This window comes from Geospiza fortis, unplaced genomic scaffold, assembly GCF_000277835.1.
Source record: "Geospiza fortis unplaced genomic scaffold, GeoFor_1.0 scaffold329, whole genome shotgun sequence".
NCBI lineage: Eukaryota > Metazoa > Chordata > Aves > Passeriformes > Thraupidae > Geospiza > Geospiza fortis.
In genome coordinates, this window is record NW_005054780.1 from 29,768 (window position 1) to 48,678 (window position 18,911).

General features: G+C 35.6%; 1 protein-coding gene across 1 annotated transcript in view; it reads right to left on the reverse strand.

The window, feature by feature from the left end:
- Nucleotides 1-18,911, reverse strand: part of LOC102042933 (nipped-B-like protein) — a 60,913-nt gene that overhangs the window by 9,752 nt on the left and 32,250 nt on the right. Inside the window, exons 17-33 of the mRNA XM_031065440.1 lie at nt 16,949-17,038; nt 16,490-16,704; nt 16,291-16,393; nt 15,433-15,531; nt 15,182-15,328; nt 13,299-13,433; nt 11,782-11,880; nt 10,534-10,587; nt 10,130-10,238; nt 9,456-9,592; nt 8,004-8,144; nt 7,584-7,677; nt 7,319-7,473; nt 6,963-7,053; nt 3,073-3,246; nt 2,345-2,535; nt 136-243 (exon numbers count right to left, since the gene is read on the reverse strand). Of these exons, the coding sequence (XP_030921300.1) occupies nt 136-243; nt 2,345-2,535; nt 3,073-3,246; nt 6,963-7,053; nt 7,319-7,473; nt 7,584-7,677; nt 8,004-8,144; nt 9,456-9,592; nt 10,130-10,238; nt 10,534-10,587; nt 11,782-11,880; nt 13,299-13,433; nt 15,182-15,328; nt 15,433-15,531; nt 16,291-16,393; nt 16,490-16,704; nt 16,949-17,038 (2,142 nt within the window). The remainder of the gene's footprint in view (nt 1-135; nt 244-2,344; nt 2,536-3,072; nt 3,247-6,962; nt 7,054-7,318; nt 7,474-7,583; nt 7,678-8,003; nt 8,145-9,455; nt 9,593-10,129; nt 10,239-10,533; nt 10,588-11,781; nt 11,881-13,298; nt 13,434-15,181; nt 15,329-15,432; nt 15,532-16,290; nt 16,394-16,489; nt 16,705-16,948; nt 17,039-18,911) is intronic.

The window sequence follows — 18,911 nt, forward strand, 5'->3', positions numbered from 1 at the left end:
TTTACAACTGCTTATAGTTATTGTTATTGTTTATTTGTTATTTATATTATTTTTCTGCAGCTGAGGCCTATCCAAGTGTTGAGTCACCAGAGAATGTAACAGTATTTTGTAAAATGATAAATAAGAATTACTTACATGAATGAACCCAGCATACTTTTTGTCTATTTCCACCAATTGCTGGTCAGCTTTGTTTCGCATAGAGGGCTCTGGATCTGTGCCCATAGCAATTAAGTACGGCACACACTTGAAAAAAACCAAATGAAATTATTATTTAGAGTCATTGTATCTTGTCTTTCTCACTCTTTGCTCTTTTATTACAGTATTGTTTATGTTATATTCTGACTACTGCAGAAACTAGAATAGGAAGCTTTATGCAACTTACTACCTGACTACTTTTTTCAAGCAAATAGTACAAAATACATAAAAGACCAGTGTCACTCTTGCGCCGAGGTCGAGGCAGGAACAGGCAAGAGGCAGGATCGTAGAAAAGGCAAAGAAGGCTTTATTCAAAAGAACCGTGTGGTTTTTATAGAGTGGTACGATAGGTTCTATTCTATTGGCTAACTAACAGAAACATTTTTCTCACACACTGTCCTTGAGAGGAACAGAAAAATAAAGTAGAAAAACACCACCTGCAAATTGTTTATAGTCAACAAATTATCACATCTTTCTAATTCCCTAAAACTTCTCACAAGCCGCTGTGAGAAACGCTTGCCATTTCTCTCTCTCTGTCCTATGGCATCCACAGACCAGTGTTATCACAGAATCATAGAATAGTTTGGGTTGGAAAGGACCTTAAAGGTCATCTAGTTCCAACCCTCTGCCATGGGCAGGTACACCTTCCACTAGACCAGGTTGTTCCAAGTCCCATCCAACCTGGCCTTGAACGTTTCCAGGGATGGGGCAGCCACAGCTTCTCTGGGCAACCTGTTCCAGGGCCTCACCATCCTCATAGGGAAGAATTTCTTCCTAATATCTAATCTAATCCTACTCCCTGTCAGTTTGAAGCCATTCCCCCTCATCCTTTTACTACATGCTCTTGTAAAAAGTCCCTCTCCATCTTTCTTGTTCACTCCCTTCAGGTCCTGGAAGTTCACAGTTAGGTCACCCCAAAGCTTCTCTTCTCCAGGCTGAACAATCCCAATTCTCTCAGCCTTTCCTCATAGCAGAGGTGCTCAATCCCTCTGATCATCTTGGTGCCTCCTCTGGACTTGCTCCAACAGGTCTATGTCCTTTCTCTGCTGGGGACCACAGAGCTGGAGGCAGCACTGCAGGTGGGGTCTCACCAGAGCAGAGGGGCAGAATCCCCTCCTTCTCTGCTCCCCACACTGTGGGATCAGTCCAGCCCACAGGGGGTTTCTGGGTGCCAGTGCACATGGACGGGGAATGTCCAGCCTCTCACCAACCAGCACCCCCAAGTCTCTCTCCCCAAGGCTGCTCTTGATCTGTTCATCCCTCAGCCTGGATTGATCCTGGGGATTGCCCGACCAAGGTGCAGCACTATCACTTGGTCTTGTTAAACCTCATGAGATTCCAATGAGCCACTTCTTGAGCTTGTCCAGGTCCCTCTGGATGGCCCCGTCTTTCAGGTGTGTCACCTCCACTACTCAGCTTCATGTCATCTGCAAACCTGCTGAGGGTACTGTCAATCCCTTTGTATGTGTCATTAATGAAGATATTAAATAACACTGGTCCCAATATAGACCCCTGAGGGACACCACTGGTCACTCTTATTCATTGAGGCTCAGAGGCATTATAAGTGACAGAAGTTGTGTGAAGTTTCAGGTAGTATTTCCAGTTCTCTCAAACTCTAAAGTCAATTTACACTACAAAAAATGCCATTAAAAAAACCCAAACCACACACCACCAGTTATGACTGAACATGCACAATGGTTGTGTTATAAACAAATAATTACAAAAATATTATGTAAGCAAAGAATAATGGTGATGATAACTGAAGTTCTGACATTGACTCTGGAATTCCATAATGTTTGGAGGACATGGGAATTAAAGTGGAGACAAGCTGTCACGGTTTTCAGGATAAAGAATTAAAGAAAAGAGCTTGGCATATATATGAAATTCATAACAGAAATATGCTCCAATGTACATTTGCACGTGCACTTTAGGCACCGGCTGGGCTTTTAGATCTTGATCCAAAGACAAGAAAATACAGCATTTGGAATCCAAATTTCAAAATATGCTTTCTGTAAAGGCCCCTTGCTACAATAAGAGATTACTGTAACATAGCTGCAAGAGAAAATCTAAAAATGTATCTAGCAAGCGTAAAAAGCTCTGAAACCTGAAGACCAAAAAAAAAAACCCACATCATAAAAGGTTACCATACCTGAACAGGATGGATGAGACCCTGGTTTAATGTCAGTGCAATGACATTTAGAGCAAAGTGGCGTACACTGGACTGGGTATGAAAGAAAGCCTCAAGGACCTGTTTGAGATATAGCTGCATGATGGAACTACTCATCCCTGAGGAAATATCACCCATTTCTTTCAGATCTTCCTGCTTTGCTACTTTTTTCCCTGTAAAAAGGATGAAAGCAATAGCACACTCACCACAGTATAATAATTTACTTTGCTATTATTTGATGCATACTTATCTTTAAGCTTTATAATACAAAGACATTCCAGCCATCTTAGAATGGGTTTATGATCTCATGAAATATAAAGCGGTCTGATAGCAAATATATTTTAAAAAATTAAAGTCACACAAATTTAAAGTCTCGTTCCTTGATAAAGGTTTTATTTTTTACAATTTCTTATTTTGTATCTGCTAATTAACCTTAGAGAATATTTTGATAAAAAGTATTAATACCATCATCACAGCAATTATGCATTCTAGATTGCTTTCAGGATTTATACATCCTGAAAGTAAATAATAAGCTACGTGTCTCAATATACCTATACACATAATGAATTTTTGAAAATTATTCTAAGATATCTTGTGTACAATATTACTAATTAGATAACAATGTTAAATTACTCAGTTCATGTATATAGTAATTGTATGCAAGAAAGTTAGATTTTCCCTGCCTCAGCACAGAAGAACTCAGCACTTACAGTCTCTGTCTGCCTGCTGCATACGTGTATCCTCCTCCTGCAAGTAGGTCTGAAGGTTTTTCAACACCTGGATTTTTAAGTTTACTGAACAGTTCTTGTCTGAAAGAATGCTGTTGTACAGGGTCTTCACTTCCTGTTCAAACATTAAACTTGGGTGTTGTATAAATGCAAATCCTAAGGGTGGAAGAAAAGAGGAAATATTCCATGTTATTAACTAGAAATTGTATTTCTGCTTCTTAAATCTTTCTTCAAAACAGAGGTATGAAATTTATCTCCTCCCAAGTGTGGTGCTAACAAACAATATTGCTTTTTCATATGGACACCATTCTAAGTTTATAAGGAGTTCTATTATCTGTCTGATAGATAAAGATGGGGTCCCGACCCAGGGCAGTTGAACTAAGAGTTATATAGGTCTGGATATTTAAACAATAAAATCTTAAAAGAAAAAATCTCGGGGTCGGCTGCTTGTTCTCTGCCCCCGAGGTGAGTTGGGTGGTCCAGGGAGCGACCCCAGGCTCTGAAGAATGAGACTGGACTCTTTGCTGTTCGGTCTTCGGATTGTTTATTAAATCTTATCTACAAAATTTTTTCCCTGCCAGACAGAGGTCTGACCAGCAAGGCAGCCACAACGCTCTCCGCCCGCTCCCAAGGCTGCGTCGTCTTTTATACTACAAATCACGTATATCATATTTACCTTTACTTTCCAATACCTATCACCCATGTTAGACAGTGCACCTCTACTCTAAACCAATCTCCAAGTGCCAACATCACAGCAGAAGATGGAGAACAAGAAGAAGAAAGAAGAAGGACGAGACACGCCCTGTTCCCTCCATCTTGTCCCCATTACCCTTATACCAAAATTTTTAAAACTTATATTTTCACCCTGTGTACACCTTATAAAAACACCCTTTAAACCTGTGTGACCTTCCAGCCCTCATACCAAACTGGCAATTCATTTGCAGGATCAAAATCCAGCCACCAAGTGTTCTGGGCATCATGCCAAGATCTCCGAGCCCCCTGATGGGGTTTCGGCTCTCGACGTGGTCTCGGGAGACTCCTCACATCCGAAGTGATGTGCAGAGTTCCCACAAAAAAATATAGCAAACACAATAAAATAAAATTTAGACCTCTCACTTATTATTCATATACCTATTAAGGTCATGTCTTGAAAATTACCTGAAGCATTCCCAAGACTACATCTGTTAGAAGATACACACTATAGAACTGCTTTTAGCTGCAGCCTTACCCTTGACAAAGAAGGGACGTCTTTATTTCATAAACAGTTTGATCTAAATAAGTAATAGCATATATCATTTTAGATCACGTATGTAGATTTAGGAGTGCTGGCAACAGACTCTTACATAGTATCATAAAAAAACAGTAATGGGAACATAATTTCCCAATTTAAACTATATTTAACTACTTGATTAATTTTTTTAAGACTGTGAGAAAAGCAAACATTAAGTGTATTTTTCACGACCATAGGAAACTAAGATTCTGAATGAACACACAGAAAACATAAACATAAAAGAAGAATGGGGGAAAAAAATGAAAGCAAATAAAATTATGTGAAAGCAATGTATAAAAGTGGGCGTAACAAAGGGAAGACTGAGTCAGGTTTTTAAAACTGGCTCTGTGCACACAGAAAAGACAGTGTAGGTAGGTAAAGGCTAAGTCTAGGGCAAGACCTAAGTGCATTTAAGATCTCGTTTCAATTTCAAAACAGGAAAAGGAAAGAAGGCAGGGGAGATAGAGGGGAAAGAGGTGAAAGAAAAAGGAATGATGCTCCTCTTTGAAGTAGGTAGTATAATTGTCCACTCTATACAGGTATATATTGATGTTTATAACTTGACCACCTCTGAGAAAGTCCAACCCATTTCTTAAGTTTAATTTTGAAAATGGAAAGCACTTGCATGTATGTGTAACAATCCATAACTCTCTTTCTTTCATTCACTTACTTAAAAGAATCTAAAACCACCAGTACTCTTAGGGAAATTATTATTTTTCCATCCCCTGTAAGCAGGGAAGAAATTTTACTTGGCATAAGAATTTGTCATAGGGGATGAAAAAAGGCAACTGCTGTGTTCATTTAAGGACTGACTTTACATCTTGGGGCTGCTCTCACACCACTTCTCTTCATACCTTTGTTTTCACTCTGTTAAGGTTAAGCACTGAACTTGGCTGAGTAAGACATTACCTGTTAGATACTAAAAAAATTTTTTATCCTCAATCTGCCTTGCAAGTACACATCTGGAAGAGAAGCATAACCATAACGCTTATGGTTAAACTCAATCTCTCAACAGCAGTGACACATCCCAAAGCAAAGGTTAAAACTGTTGAGCGTCCTTACTGTAAGGACACACTAATAATTACCAAAAGGAAAGTACACACTCTTCATTTGATGCCTTCAGTGTGTATAAATTTTGGATTAGCTTGTTAGTAATTTTCACCTTACTGCTGCACATAAATGTTTAATGTATTTGACAACTTGACTCAATATTACCAGCCTGTAAAACAGAGCTTTGCACTGCCTACTACATCTCTGTACACCCAAGCAGCTACCTTCAAAGTGGAACCAGTACTTAGATTAGACTAATATATCACTGAAAACAGTTGTCTGAGGTTTAATTAAGATAAAGACTGACATGTTTACAGGCAGAGAAAAAAGAATAAAAAAATCTGAAGAATGCCTACTGATAGTCACTCCTGTTTTCTCCTCTTCCCCAAACTGATCACAGTTCAGTCTGTAATTCAGGAACATTTCTGATGAATACAACACTCAGTCTCCATGAGTAAAGCAATCATGTCTACGGTTAGGAAGGCAGCCCCTATCCAATGTGCAATATTTTGTATAGAATAATTAAATTAGAATGGACTACAGTAAGCGTTGGGCATCTTGATACAATGCTTAGAAAAACCTCCAGCTAGTTGTTAGCACCATAGCACCGTTCCTGCAACAGAGACAACTTAAAGCCATTAATCCCACTCAGCTGTCTGCAATGGTTTCCTCACAGAATATCAAATCAAGATTCAGTCTCAGTCCTTATTCTCAGTCCTCCCTAGCCTAACCTGTACCAGGATATCTAAAAAGCCACCTAAACAGCAGCATAAGGAGGAAAATTCTTATACACAGTTAAACTATGCAATGCAAGCTCACGCACATAGGAGACAACTTTCTTTAGACTAAGCCATAACCATGAATTGAACTCTTCCAGAAACCAAGGCCTATCTGTCCAAACAAGATGCTCTTACATGTACAGTTTTGGTCCTTGAGCAGAGGGTGAACATGATACAAATCACTCAATGGCAGTTCATGCATTACTGCAAGTCACTGAGATACTATACTAATGCCTTCAGACAAAGAATCTATTTAAAATTGAAATACTGCCAAAGACCCAAAATAAGCTGTAATATTTAGACTATGGCATAATCTCAATGCCTCGTGAAATTTCACAGAGCATCTCTCAGTTGGTATAAACTACCAGAGTTCCCTCAATTTCTGTGGAATTTCTGCCCCTACACTTAAAATTCTCAAAGTTTTTCCATCATTTTTCTAGTTATTCTTTAACCGTACCTTGAGGACCGAAAAACAATATTTGGAGTTACAAAATATTTGTATGTGGGGAAAAAAAACTCATCTCCATTTACTTTGGAAACTTGATGCTTTTTAAGACTTGGTCATACATCAAAAAGGTATTCACTGTCAAAAGCATCCACTCTGCTGCAGAAGTATGCAACTTCCAATTATCCCTTTGATTACATTTCTATAGCCAGGTCTCAAATACAACATGTGGTGAACTTTGATTTTAAACAAACTTCCCTGCCACTACACAAATAAATGCATGGATTTCTACTAGAGCAGAATAATAAAAACTATTAATATTTCTTACCAAGGCCGATAATGGCTTTTGTCTGTACTTCTTCATCTGAATGCTTTGTAAAATACATCAGTAGTTCAAGTACTTTATCCTTAATGTTAACCTGAGGAAATTAAAACACAAGTAATAGCTATTAGAAGACGAAACAGATATTTTTAATCTCTTATAAAAAGCATATATATCAAAATGGAGAAACACAATCTTACTGCATTGTCTTTGTAAAACCATGTATTTACAACCCAAAAAATTATATCATATGTATTATGAAGAAATGCATAGCTTTGAGGGCCTAGGAATACTGTGTTTTCAAACTGAAGTGGAGCATTAAATATGTACAAGACGTGAAGAATAAATACAAGCTATTTTACCTTACTGTTGCCCTTAAAATCTTCCTGATCAAAATCAAAATGCCGACACAGTGCTCCAACAGTGAAAAGTGATCTAAGGAGTGCTGGTTTATTGGCAGTAAGTATTGTACTGTTGGGGTCTTCTTGGTGTTGACTTTTTAATTTTGAAAGTGCACCTACAGCAAGATAAAAGTTTTGATCACAGTATTTAATCATGGTGTATCCCTAAAATAAGACTTGTAGGTGAAACTGAAGAGTGACATGTACATGTTGTGATTTTACTTACCATAGTATCTATTAAAACAGGCCCACACAAATTTATAGTTCTGAGTGACCTTGTTCACAACAGCCCCAAGACAGCTCACACAATGCTGAACAACCTAGGTGCAAGAAACAACAAATGAATTATATATTTAGAATTTAAACCTGAGACTTTTGTGATGTTATGCAGGGAAAAGGTATGTAGAACTAAAAGTAACTATCTAACAGATGTAATGTCCATCTCCTAGACTGCTCTGAAAACATGCCCAAACTTATAATTGTTAAAATATAGCAACAACACATGCAAACACAAGTAAACCAAGAACATTGATTTTTCATGGCTCAAAAGTTATCTTCATAATGAAGACAGATTTTCTTTAAACCAAAATTATGTATTTCACAATGTGAAATGGAATTAACCGAATAGTAGCAATTAAAAGCTTACTGTCATGCCATATTTGATGATGAGTTTCATGAGGTCTTCCTCAATAGTGGCAAGAAATGTCTCACTTGGGTGTTCCATTAGTGGCACTACAAGTTCTAAGATTTTTGCAACATTGCAGATCACCATAAAATCATTCTGGGTCTGAAACAACAGCATTTATAGCATTTAACATTTCTGGCTGTGTTACTTTTAAGTATTATTAATATGTATTAAGCAATACATATATAATACATATTAATATAATACAATTACATAATAGTATGATACAATTATGTATCTTATGCAAGTTATTTGGTAAAGATTTAAAATAATATATAGTTTACATCTGCTTTTAAGTTACATATTATTTTGAAAGCAAGTTCTCGTTTTCTACAGAACTTTTATAAAAAAAAAATGGTAGAAGCAGAATTCACCTGTCATCAAGGCTGAGACAGACCTGAAAACTTTTGGTCATGAAAATTTTTTTGAGTCCTAAAACAAATTTAGGAACTCTTCCGGACACATGCACAGTAGAGAATGCACAACACCTGGCAACAGGTATTGGCAGCAAGTAAATAATGAAATAACCTTTTCCTATACTGTTTGACCAGAAGCAGCTCTACGTCTGTTGTAGATATGCCTAGAGAATGCTCTAGGGCTGAAACTGTAAAATTCTAGGCTATACCTGCAAGCTAAGCTGATAACAAGCATTCTCAGGCCTGCTCTTCCCTGGGCAGCTGACCTAAGGTAATGGATTGCTGTCCCCCACTCAGTCAAGCTCCTCCTTGAGCCATGGCTGCATGATCCTGCTCTGCTCCTGCCAGATGATGGGTTCATCACAACTTTCACTGAGCCAACTGTGCTAATCAAAATGGCAGAAAGCAGTGCAGTGTTTCAGAGGAGGGGGCCATTTTCCCGGACTGGGGGGATTCAGCACTGTAGCTCTCTATCATTTCTGTGAGCTAAACTGTCTTACAGAGAAATACAAAAACACCAGAGCTAGGGTAGAGAGAGGTGAACTGCTGAAGAGGATAGAGCAGGACATATTCCTTCTAATATTTATGCTATATGTTAGATCACTCTATCTTATGGAACCATACCTTTAGTCTTAAGATTCATTTATTAAATCTTAACTACTTTTAAGACTGTGACGATAAAATAAAACAATTTAAAGAAATTATTTCATAGCAGGTGGAAAACTGTGTTTTAGTCTTTAAGGGAAAGAAGCACAGGTTTCAGTTTCATTTGAGTGTAAAATGTGAAGGCAGAGGGTGAGGAACAGTATCTTGGAAGCTATAGAGATTATAAAAGGACCTAATATATTTAAAAGATATGATCATGAATCATAGAAACGTAATTTTTATTTCTCTTTTCCTACCTTCAATTTCATCAAGCATACAAGATAGCCATTGATTTCCATGCTTAATTATCTGGGAAAAAGAAAAGACTGATTTTCTAATTTTCTCTACTTACACTACATTTAGTGGTCAGGTATGGCTGCATGGTCATGGCATGTTTGACCATTAGCTGGGGCCTGATTTTGCTGAATAAGAACAAAGTGGTTATGCAAGCAACCAAGCGACCAGAATTCACACTTTTGTTGTCAGAATCTGCAAAAAAATTAGAAAATACACAAAGCAATGTTTGAGCACTGAAAAACATATAGCCAAAACATCATATGAATATCTCTTTCATAATATATCTTTCAAGATCAATACAGAATATTCTTATTAGATTAGAGATGAGAACATAATGTGCTAACATTTGTATGTGATCACAACATATGTAAAATAAGCAAAGATGCTTCAAAGATATCACTAGGTTTTAACCTAATTACTGTACACAGAACACTGGCCTAGCCAATGATTCCTATTACAACTGTAGAACGTATTAATACAAATAAAAAAAAAGTTTGAACAAGTTATTTTAAAATTAGCTCTGTTATTGTGATTAGCTAGAGAAAATTAGGGAAGCTTTATTATTACACAGTGCTCAAAGGTTCACAATCAAAACAAATGCAATAACTCATTACTATCAGTTTTGTAATAGGAATTCTGTAACAGTAACTTTACACAATACTCATTTGAACCACCACTGTTACAGTATCATAAAATTCAAAGAAGCTACTAGGTTATAAACACTATTACCTGACAAGGATTCCTCATATTTAAGAATGTGCTCAACCAAATTGTCAACAAGTTGAGTACAGGCTTTCTTCACAGGTTTATATGAGGCATCTTCTTCTGACTTCAACAGCTATAGCAGAAAATTATTTAGTATTCAGGGTGCATTCATTTACATTGGATATGTACTGGTTTTATAACAATTACTACAGATCAACAAGGATTTTGCACTACAAAACCATTTAACTTCTCCATAAAAGTTACACCAATGGAGAATTAAAGAAAGGTCAGATGTTTAAAGGGCGTGGATTGAATTTGTTTACTGTAAAGGACTGGTCTTGCAGTCTCCCTTCAATATGTTTTAGTACCAAAAGAAATTTTAAAATTCTTACAATGATTGTGCCATACATTCAAAATTCATTACTTACATTTTGAAGAAGCTGTTCAAACCAATCATAGCCTGTATCTCTACAAGCTGCAACCTAAAAGAAGTTTTGAGAATAAACTGGTTAAAAAAAGCATCTCAATAAAAATTACTTCAATACAGATGCCATCTTAAAAGATCAGTAAACATGCACAGATATATTTTCATAAATATTCAGTATGATATCTTTGGAGACCAGAAACTTTTTCCTGCATTTGAAAAAGTGTTCTCACCATTTAAGTGATCTCAGAATTTGTATCCCATACAACACAAGGCCTACACATTTTACTGGAGATTGCTACCTCTAATGACAACCAAATTTTGGGTTCGTAGAACAACATTTTGTACAGATTAAAGCACAAATACAAGTCTGACATATTAAAAATGAACATGTGTGTATATATATATATATGCATGTACATATTTTTATATAAACAAACTAAGCCTTCACTGGTATCGTGTCAGGAACAGCTCAGAGATGCTCCAAAAAAGAATTGGCAGGAGAACTGAGAATTAAATTGAAGTCAAATAAACTGACTGGTCATTCTGGAAAAATGCACAATACACCAGAATTTAGTAAAAATACTAAAAAGCAGTTTAAATTAATATTTTTAAGTCACGAGGAGAATACTTTTATTTGATATTTACATCTTGGTATAATTGATATTAAAATACCTTTTCAGTACAGTGGCTTTACCAATATGTTTTCACTACAAATGTAAAAGCATTTTATTTGAAACAGATTTTTGAGACATACAAATTAATTTGCTGCTCCTAAAAAGTAGATAACATTATGCAGATACTAGTTTACCTTGGGTGAGAACATGACCTTGCATTTGTTGAAACAGCTTGATAACCTTTCAAAAGAAATGTTATCAATTGTGGAAATTTTTCTTTTAAGAGACAACTTCTTAGTTAGGCTTAATTATATGCTGCTACTAGCATTCCTGGAAAATGTTAACTATAACAGAAACTTGTGGTGTTTTAACTGAACAAGTATTTTCCACAACCTGAATATAATGTGGTCTCAGTTATCACTGCCAGCAGATTAGTGAGCATTTAAAGTTTCTTATAGCCTGTTCCATCAGATTAATAATTCTAGCATGTATTCAATGTCAGGAGACATATAAAAAATTTAATCTGATAATTAAATTACTTGTGTATCTCTAAAATACTTAAGACAATATTCCAAAGATACTAAAAAACATAATGAAATTTTACATGCAACCTAATTAAAATTTGTTTAACATACCACATCAGTGATGTTTAGTATTTTCCTTGTCATCGCTTCTTTGTCATGGTGTGGAGTTGGAGTAAACCAGAGCTTCTGGAATGTCTCATTTACTAATTTCTGAAGGAAAAAAAAATAGCAGAAATAAATAATTTTATCTTGGCACATAGGTATTATTACTAATGCATCCGTACAATAAAATTTTTTACAATATGTGCACTTCTGTAAGGAATTATTCAACCTATGTGATACTGTTTTAGAGAACGTTATCTGAGATAGACCCAGATTACTATTACAGCAGTTATACTGGTCTCTAAGCAAGCTTCACTAAAATGATCACTGGGAAAGTGATGCTACAGGAAATAGTTACCATTTTCCTGCACTAATCTGCATTCCTCAGGAAAGCATAGTAGGCCTGAGAAACTGACAACTGGACATAAGACTACAATTTCTACAGCAGAATTAGCAGCAATTGTAGATTGGCATTTTCAGAACAGCTGTGAGAAGGCAAAGAAGAGAGAGAAGTCAACTCTCTCTACCCAAACATAGGAAGTTGATTCCCTTACAATGTTTTTGTATAGAGGAAAAGATGGAATAGAACGAAAGCGAACTATTCCCAAATTACATATAAAGCATATGCTTGTAGGAAGCATTCCTCATCCATGGAGACTTAAAAAACCACATTGCAGATACTGCCTCATCTTTATGAGGTTGTTGGAAAGGCAAGGGAAAGGTCATCCTCCTTTCCTAGCAGCACCTTAGATACAGCTGCTCATCTACTTCTTGATTAACAGTCTGCCCTGAAAGCCATTTGGCATTAACATATCTCAAGTGGTAAAATTATATGTTGCAGCTTTAAAGTTCCAGACTTCAAATCCCACTGAAAGTGTGATACAAAATTATTGCAGGTGTATTCTTAATTACCCAACAATTTAAAAATTATTTTTGCCAAATCAAACAAAAAACATCAGTGTCAGGTTTATGATTCAACACATAATCTTAGGTTTTTACCCTTCTGCATATATGTCACACAAAGATAAGAATATGATGACATAAGTAACATTTTAAGGGGAATTACTGATTCATTAAACATTCAGAATTAATGCAAAATTTTCACAGATGAATACTTTATATTTTTTATACACAGAATTTATAAATCTGGCATATAATAACATCAAGCACTTAATTTTGACTTAAAGTTTATTTTGTTTTCAGAAAGGAATTTTATATACTAATTCTACTTGTTAGAAAAGAGAAGTATCAGAGACAATACTTGCAAAGAGAAAAAACCCCAAAACTCTAGATAACAACTTTTTAAAATCCTTTGATTGTCAGCAAGAACTTGATGAAAATAGAAAAAAGAAAAGAAAACCAAGTCAGACAGCAATGTAGAAAGCTATTTGCTCTTAAAAATTAAAAATAAATAAAAATAATAAAAATTACAAAGGAGCAATGAAATACTTTTTTTATTACTTTTGCGTCAAAATATAGAAACCAATTATGATCATTCAAATCCTGAAGGATATGTTTAATTCTACCTTAATGCCTTCTTCATCATTGACTCTCCGAATCATTTTTACACACATCTCAGTAATTTTGGGAAATGTTGGTTGTTCAATGCAGATATCCCTAAGTATCTTTATGACTCTTTTTCTGACACTGATACCAGTATCCTGTGAGGAGAAAAACGTTATGCTCTTGAAAAGAAATCAGACATATTATTAATGTATTATATAAATTATACTTGAAGATCACACAATCTGACCTGAAAAATGCATTCAGAAAACGCAGCTAAAATATTCTGGAGTATATTTATACGAAAGATCAGCATAACTTTATTTGCAACAATTCTAAAGGTTTGGGCTGAGCCCCCAAAACATTGAAACACTTCCTCCATTTATGTCATCCCAATTAGGAACTCATGATATTGCAAATGTATAATGCCACTTCTTAATTCAAGATCTTATAAGCTAGATGCGCTGATGCTTTAGCTACTGTTTATGAACACCTAAGATCCTTTGTAAGTCTGGACTGTAATACTTCAACATCCTATGAATAAAGCTTATGGATGATATGTGCAGCAAATATTTTCCAATTTCCTAGGCTTCATCTAAGGAGAAGGATGAGTAGCTTCATTTCATATTACTTAATTCAAAATATGTTTAATCTAAATGCCAAGATGAGTGCCTTTATGCATCCTCATATGGACATTTCCAAAACACCTTACAAACAAGTTTTATCATGTAACTATAGCAAATGAGTAGTATTTGACTAAAAACCTAACATGAATGCTAAAAGCGTTATCTTAAATTAACACTGTATTTATCGGATCATCCAGGCAAAACCTACTTTTTATACAAAAAATCTAATAAAAAACCTTTTAAAGCACTAAAACATGGCATAAAAAACCAAAGTAGTTTTATCTTTTATTTTCTTTTGGGTAACAAATGACAACTTTAAATTACTTTGTTATAGACTCTTTTTATCACCCACACTGCTGAACTGCCCTCAATAACCCATATCTGAGACTTCAGAGATGTGGCAAAATTCCTCATTTCATTTAATCTGTGCCTCAATAAAGGAATGAAAAGGAATATAATTCTGATTATGTTGCAGTACAACTTTCTATATATATTTACTTAATGATTTATAAGCTGGTTCTGGCTGGGGTAGAGTTAATTTCCTTTCCAGAGGCTGGCATTGGGCTGTGTTGGGGTTTGTGTTGAACACAGAGTAGATAATACAGAGATGTTTTTGTTATTGCTGAGCTTGCACAGAGCCAAGGCCTTTTTCTGCTCCTTGAACCCTGGGGAGGGAGCTGGGAGTGCATGGGAAGTTGGGAGGGGACACAGCCTAGACAGGTGACCCCAACTGACCCAAGGAATATTCCAGACCATATGACATCATGCTCAGTATGTAAAGTGGGGGGAAGAAGGAGGAAGGGGGGACATTTGGAGTGATGGTGTTCATCTTCCCAAGTCACCGTTCCACAGGATGGGGCCCTGCTCTCCTGGAGGTGGCTGAATACCTGCCTGCCCTTGGGAAGGGCTCAATGAATTTCTTGTTTTGCTTTGCTTGTGTGTGTGGCTTTTGCTTTCCTTGTTATAACTGACATTCTCTCAACCCAGGAGTTTTCTGGCTTTTACTCCTCTGATTCTCTCCCCAGTCCTGATGGTGGGGTTGTGAGCAAGTGGTTGCATGGGGCTTGACTGCTGGCTGGGGTGAAACCACAGCAATGTAACAAAGCCTTACTGAAAACAAGCAATGCATTTTAGAAGATTGGTCTTAAATCATGATGCTCCCCATTAAAATAATAACATACATATAACATACTCTTGGAATCATCATTCCATATTATTAACCATCTAAACTCAGTTGAAAACAAATTTTCCAATGACACATCATAAATAAGTCACCATACCAATATTCTTTCAATCAGCATATCATAATACTGCTCAGCTAGCTGAGGACGACAGAGCACAAATCGGCCAAGAAGCTCCACAGCTGCTTCTCTTACACTAGTGGAGTTATCCATTAGCCGCCCATGAACTCCTCGTTGCATATCAAGCTATAAAGAAACAAATAAAACACAAATCCAAAATAAGAATTAAAGATTTCTTTAAGTGTGACAGAAGAATGCATATACATGATGGATATTTCATATTTTTTTACCCTGGCTAGAATACTGGGGTCTACAGCAACAACCTCAGACAGACACTTCATGGCTTTTGTTCGAACAGCAATTGCATTTTCACCAAGTACACGTAGAATCTAATAAAAGAACAAAAACAAACATTCATTTGCTTTGGGAAGGTAGCAAACTGTTTAACAGGCAACAGTGCAGCAGAATAACATGCAAATGAAGTAACTAAAATAAGAAATCCCTTCATTTTAAACTCTACTTTTGCCATTCACTTGTGCCTTTCATCATGGTTCTTTCAATAGAAGAGGTGGATTTGGGCACTATCATTTTAAGAATGGCTCTATATGCAGATCACTATAAGTAACAGAACCTAAACTAAGCTAAACCAAACCAGTACCGGAGTCCAAACATGTTGCCATGACAACATGTTAGTGCTCTTCTCCCAGAAAAAGGAAAAAAACCACACTGGTTAAACAACAGCTTCCAAAGTGACAGTAACATGCACTGCAAGCAAGTAGCTAAGCTGGCTTGTATTTTCAAATTAAGATAAATTTAATTAGTTAATATCACCAGATGAGTGTGCATCTGGCAGAAACTGTAAGAGATTTCAACATTCTGTAATTATTTTTTTACTGTGTACATCTAAGATATTGATTTTGCCATCTACATCCATTAACAAATAAAATAATGCATGTACAATATGACATATAAAATGTATGCAAGAAAAAGAAATATAAGCACTTATTAATACAGAAAGCACATGGTGTTATTGTGGCCTGTTAAATACCCATGCTCAACAATGAACAGATATGGTACACTACCACTAAAGTGTTTCGAATCAGAAACCAACTGCATTTCACTGTACTAAGACTTCCAGCACAGTTTACCTGTGTCAAATAAATATCAAAGCTCTGGGCAAATGGCCTCATAGAGGCCAAGTAGCGAACAATCAAACATGCATCTTCATAGTCCACAGTATCAGAATTCATCCTGCAACAAATTCAAAGTTTTAATTAGGACACGTTTATCAAAAATGATTAAAAATGTCAAACGCATGGTTAATAAAGCACTGGTGCTCAAACATACTTTAATGTACTGAACTGAGATGGAGCAGTTTTAATGATGCTGCGAAGAAATGTTTTGCGACTTTCCGCTCTATGCATGATCTGGCCCGTGGTCTCAACATCTTTTGCATGATGAGTTCCTTCAGATGAGTCCTCATCCTTCTGAGATTTAATCGCTTTCTCTGTCTCCATAGTTGTATCCCGGAACCACTGAGCTATATAAAACTTCCGAGAAAACTGGAGAAATACAGCAGGATACACAAAAACCAAAAACAACAGATGTAGAAGAGTGAAATTAACGGATATATGAGATTAAGTGAGTTTAATGCATCAACCATATTTCAGAAAACACAATCAACATTATACGTTAGGGTGACAATTTAATCAAATCTCTAATATGTATGACCAAAAATAGTTTTATTCAGTGCATGTTACTAAAATTATTTTTATATAAATTTGACATCAGAAAGCTGAAATTTACCACTAATGATGCATCAGTTTCTGTGTTCTCATCCAGATAATCTAGCAAAGCCTTTTGCAGCTGTTGAATTTCATCTTCTCCTCCTGAAACCTATCAGAAATAGATAGTTTTAAAATAGAATATTGCACAGTGGTAATTATCACCTGAAAATCTGTATGTCCACATATAAAATACACTGAAATTAATGTTCTGCAATTATCAATACAACTAACAATTTTTTAATCAATTACTTCTAAACTTTATAGAGATTAAACCAAATTAGACTGTAGCTCCAAAGTCAAAAAAGATTAACAGCAGAGTAAGACTTGGTTTAAAACAGACTGACTGATTTGATTAACTTTCATTTTATGATCTTGTGTGAAGACCCTCTATTCCCAAGGAAAAACAAAGGGCTGAAATCACACATAGTAGACTGAAAAAAGATTTAACCTATAAAAGGCATCATTAGCTCTCTCAGCAATTTTAAACACTGAAACAATGACTTTACAGGTGAACAAGGGATAAAAGGCAAAAAAGTCAAATGAACATAAATATGAAACACAGACAACGGTAAAAACATATGGGAAGTGTCAAAGAAATAAAAATAACTTATCCCTCTGCAAAATATTTGGTATAAATATTTTCAGGTTTAAAACATTGATACAGAGAAAGTGCAGCAAGTATGCTCAATTCATTAAGCAAAGAATTTACAGAGGTTATTCCCAAACACCCCTGAACTCTAGCACTAAAGAATCATACTCTCTGAGACTCAATTAAGTTTCTATCAGGTCAAAAACCTTGAGAACAAACATACATTTTATAAAAATTCCACTTAGTGCATAAAGTGTATCTACAGAATAGGGTACTATTAATTTTCCTGTGAAGCACTTTTAAGGATTACATATGAAATATTATTCTGAGAACTATGCATCAGATTTGTAAATATCTAAAATGTATGAATGTTAAAACCAGAATATTTTTTTACAAGAGGCTATTTTATAGGAAATATGTATATCCTGATCTCTTAAATAATTCTAGCCTACGCAAATTGAACAATGATTTTGTATATGACCATCAGACAATGTACTTTTCCCCATATAGGGGTTAGAGATCAAATCAGTATCAATTAACTTGTTAATGAATCAGAAACTAACTTTCTCAACACCTACAAGACAGCATAAACCCAAAACCATAAACCATTCTTTTTTCCTTAGTATTATACTGAAATGTGCAGGTCCTTGCAATTGTTGATGCTACAGCAGAAAAAAGGTTTTTTTTCCCCTCAAATTAATGAGTTCAAGAATTCAAAAGACGTCTACAGTAGACATAATACTAATGTAGGTTTATTAATTTATATTTGGTGCCCTATGACGTGCAAATTGTGATTTGAAAGTCTGGCCTTCAACCAATGTTAAATTCTGTGGATAAAAAGGCTGAAAAAGTTGCTTGATGAACCTTAACTGCCTAACTATTTTAAAAAGTAAAAAACCCATAACGAACAGAAAGAAACCGTGAAGCCCACAACAAATCATATTCAATACTGATAATAAAAGTAGAAGAATAATTTCTGGCTTAAACTTCTTCAGCTACAAAACACTTTTCTTCTTCAGCAATAAAACCTGTAACTTAGAACCATCAACTTCTGTATGAACAGCATAGATTGAGAATCTTGTCACAAATGTAGCACATAATATAGCTTGCAAACAACCGCAAGTGGAAAAAGGTACAAGTCCAGAAGATCAGCATATCAAGAGATAAATTAATGAAAAGCATGCACAAGTGTTCAAATCAATTTGACAATCTATGACAGATTTCTATGAAAAAAAATCTGTTTAAAAATGTCAAAACAGAACAGATTTTCTTTTAAATCTAATTATACAATTCATGAGTCCAAACCACAACAGACAGAGTTATAAGCACTTGTCGATCATTGGAAATTATCCTGGTAATGATATCAGAGGGTAGAAGGAAATATCCAACAGTC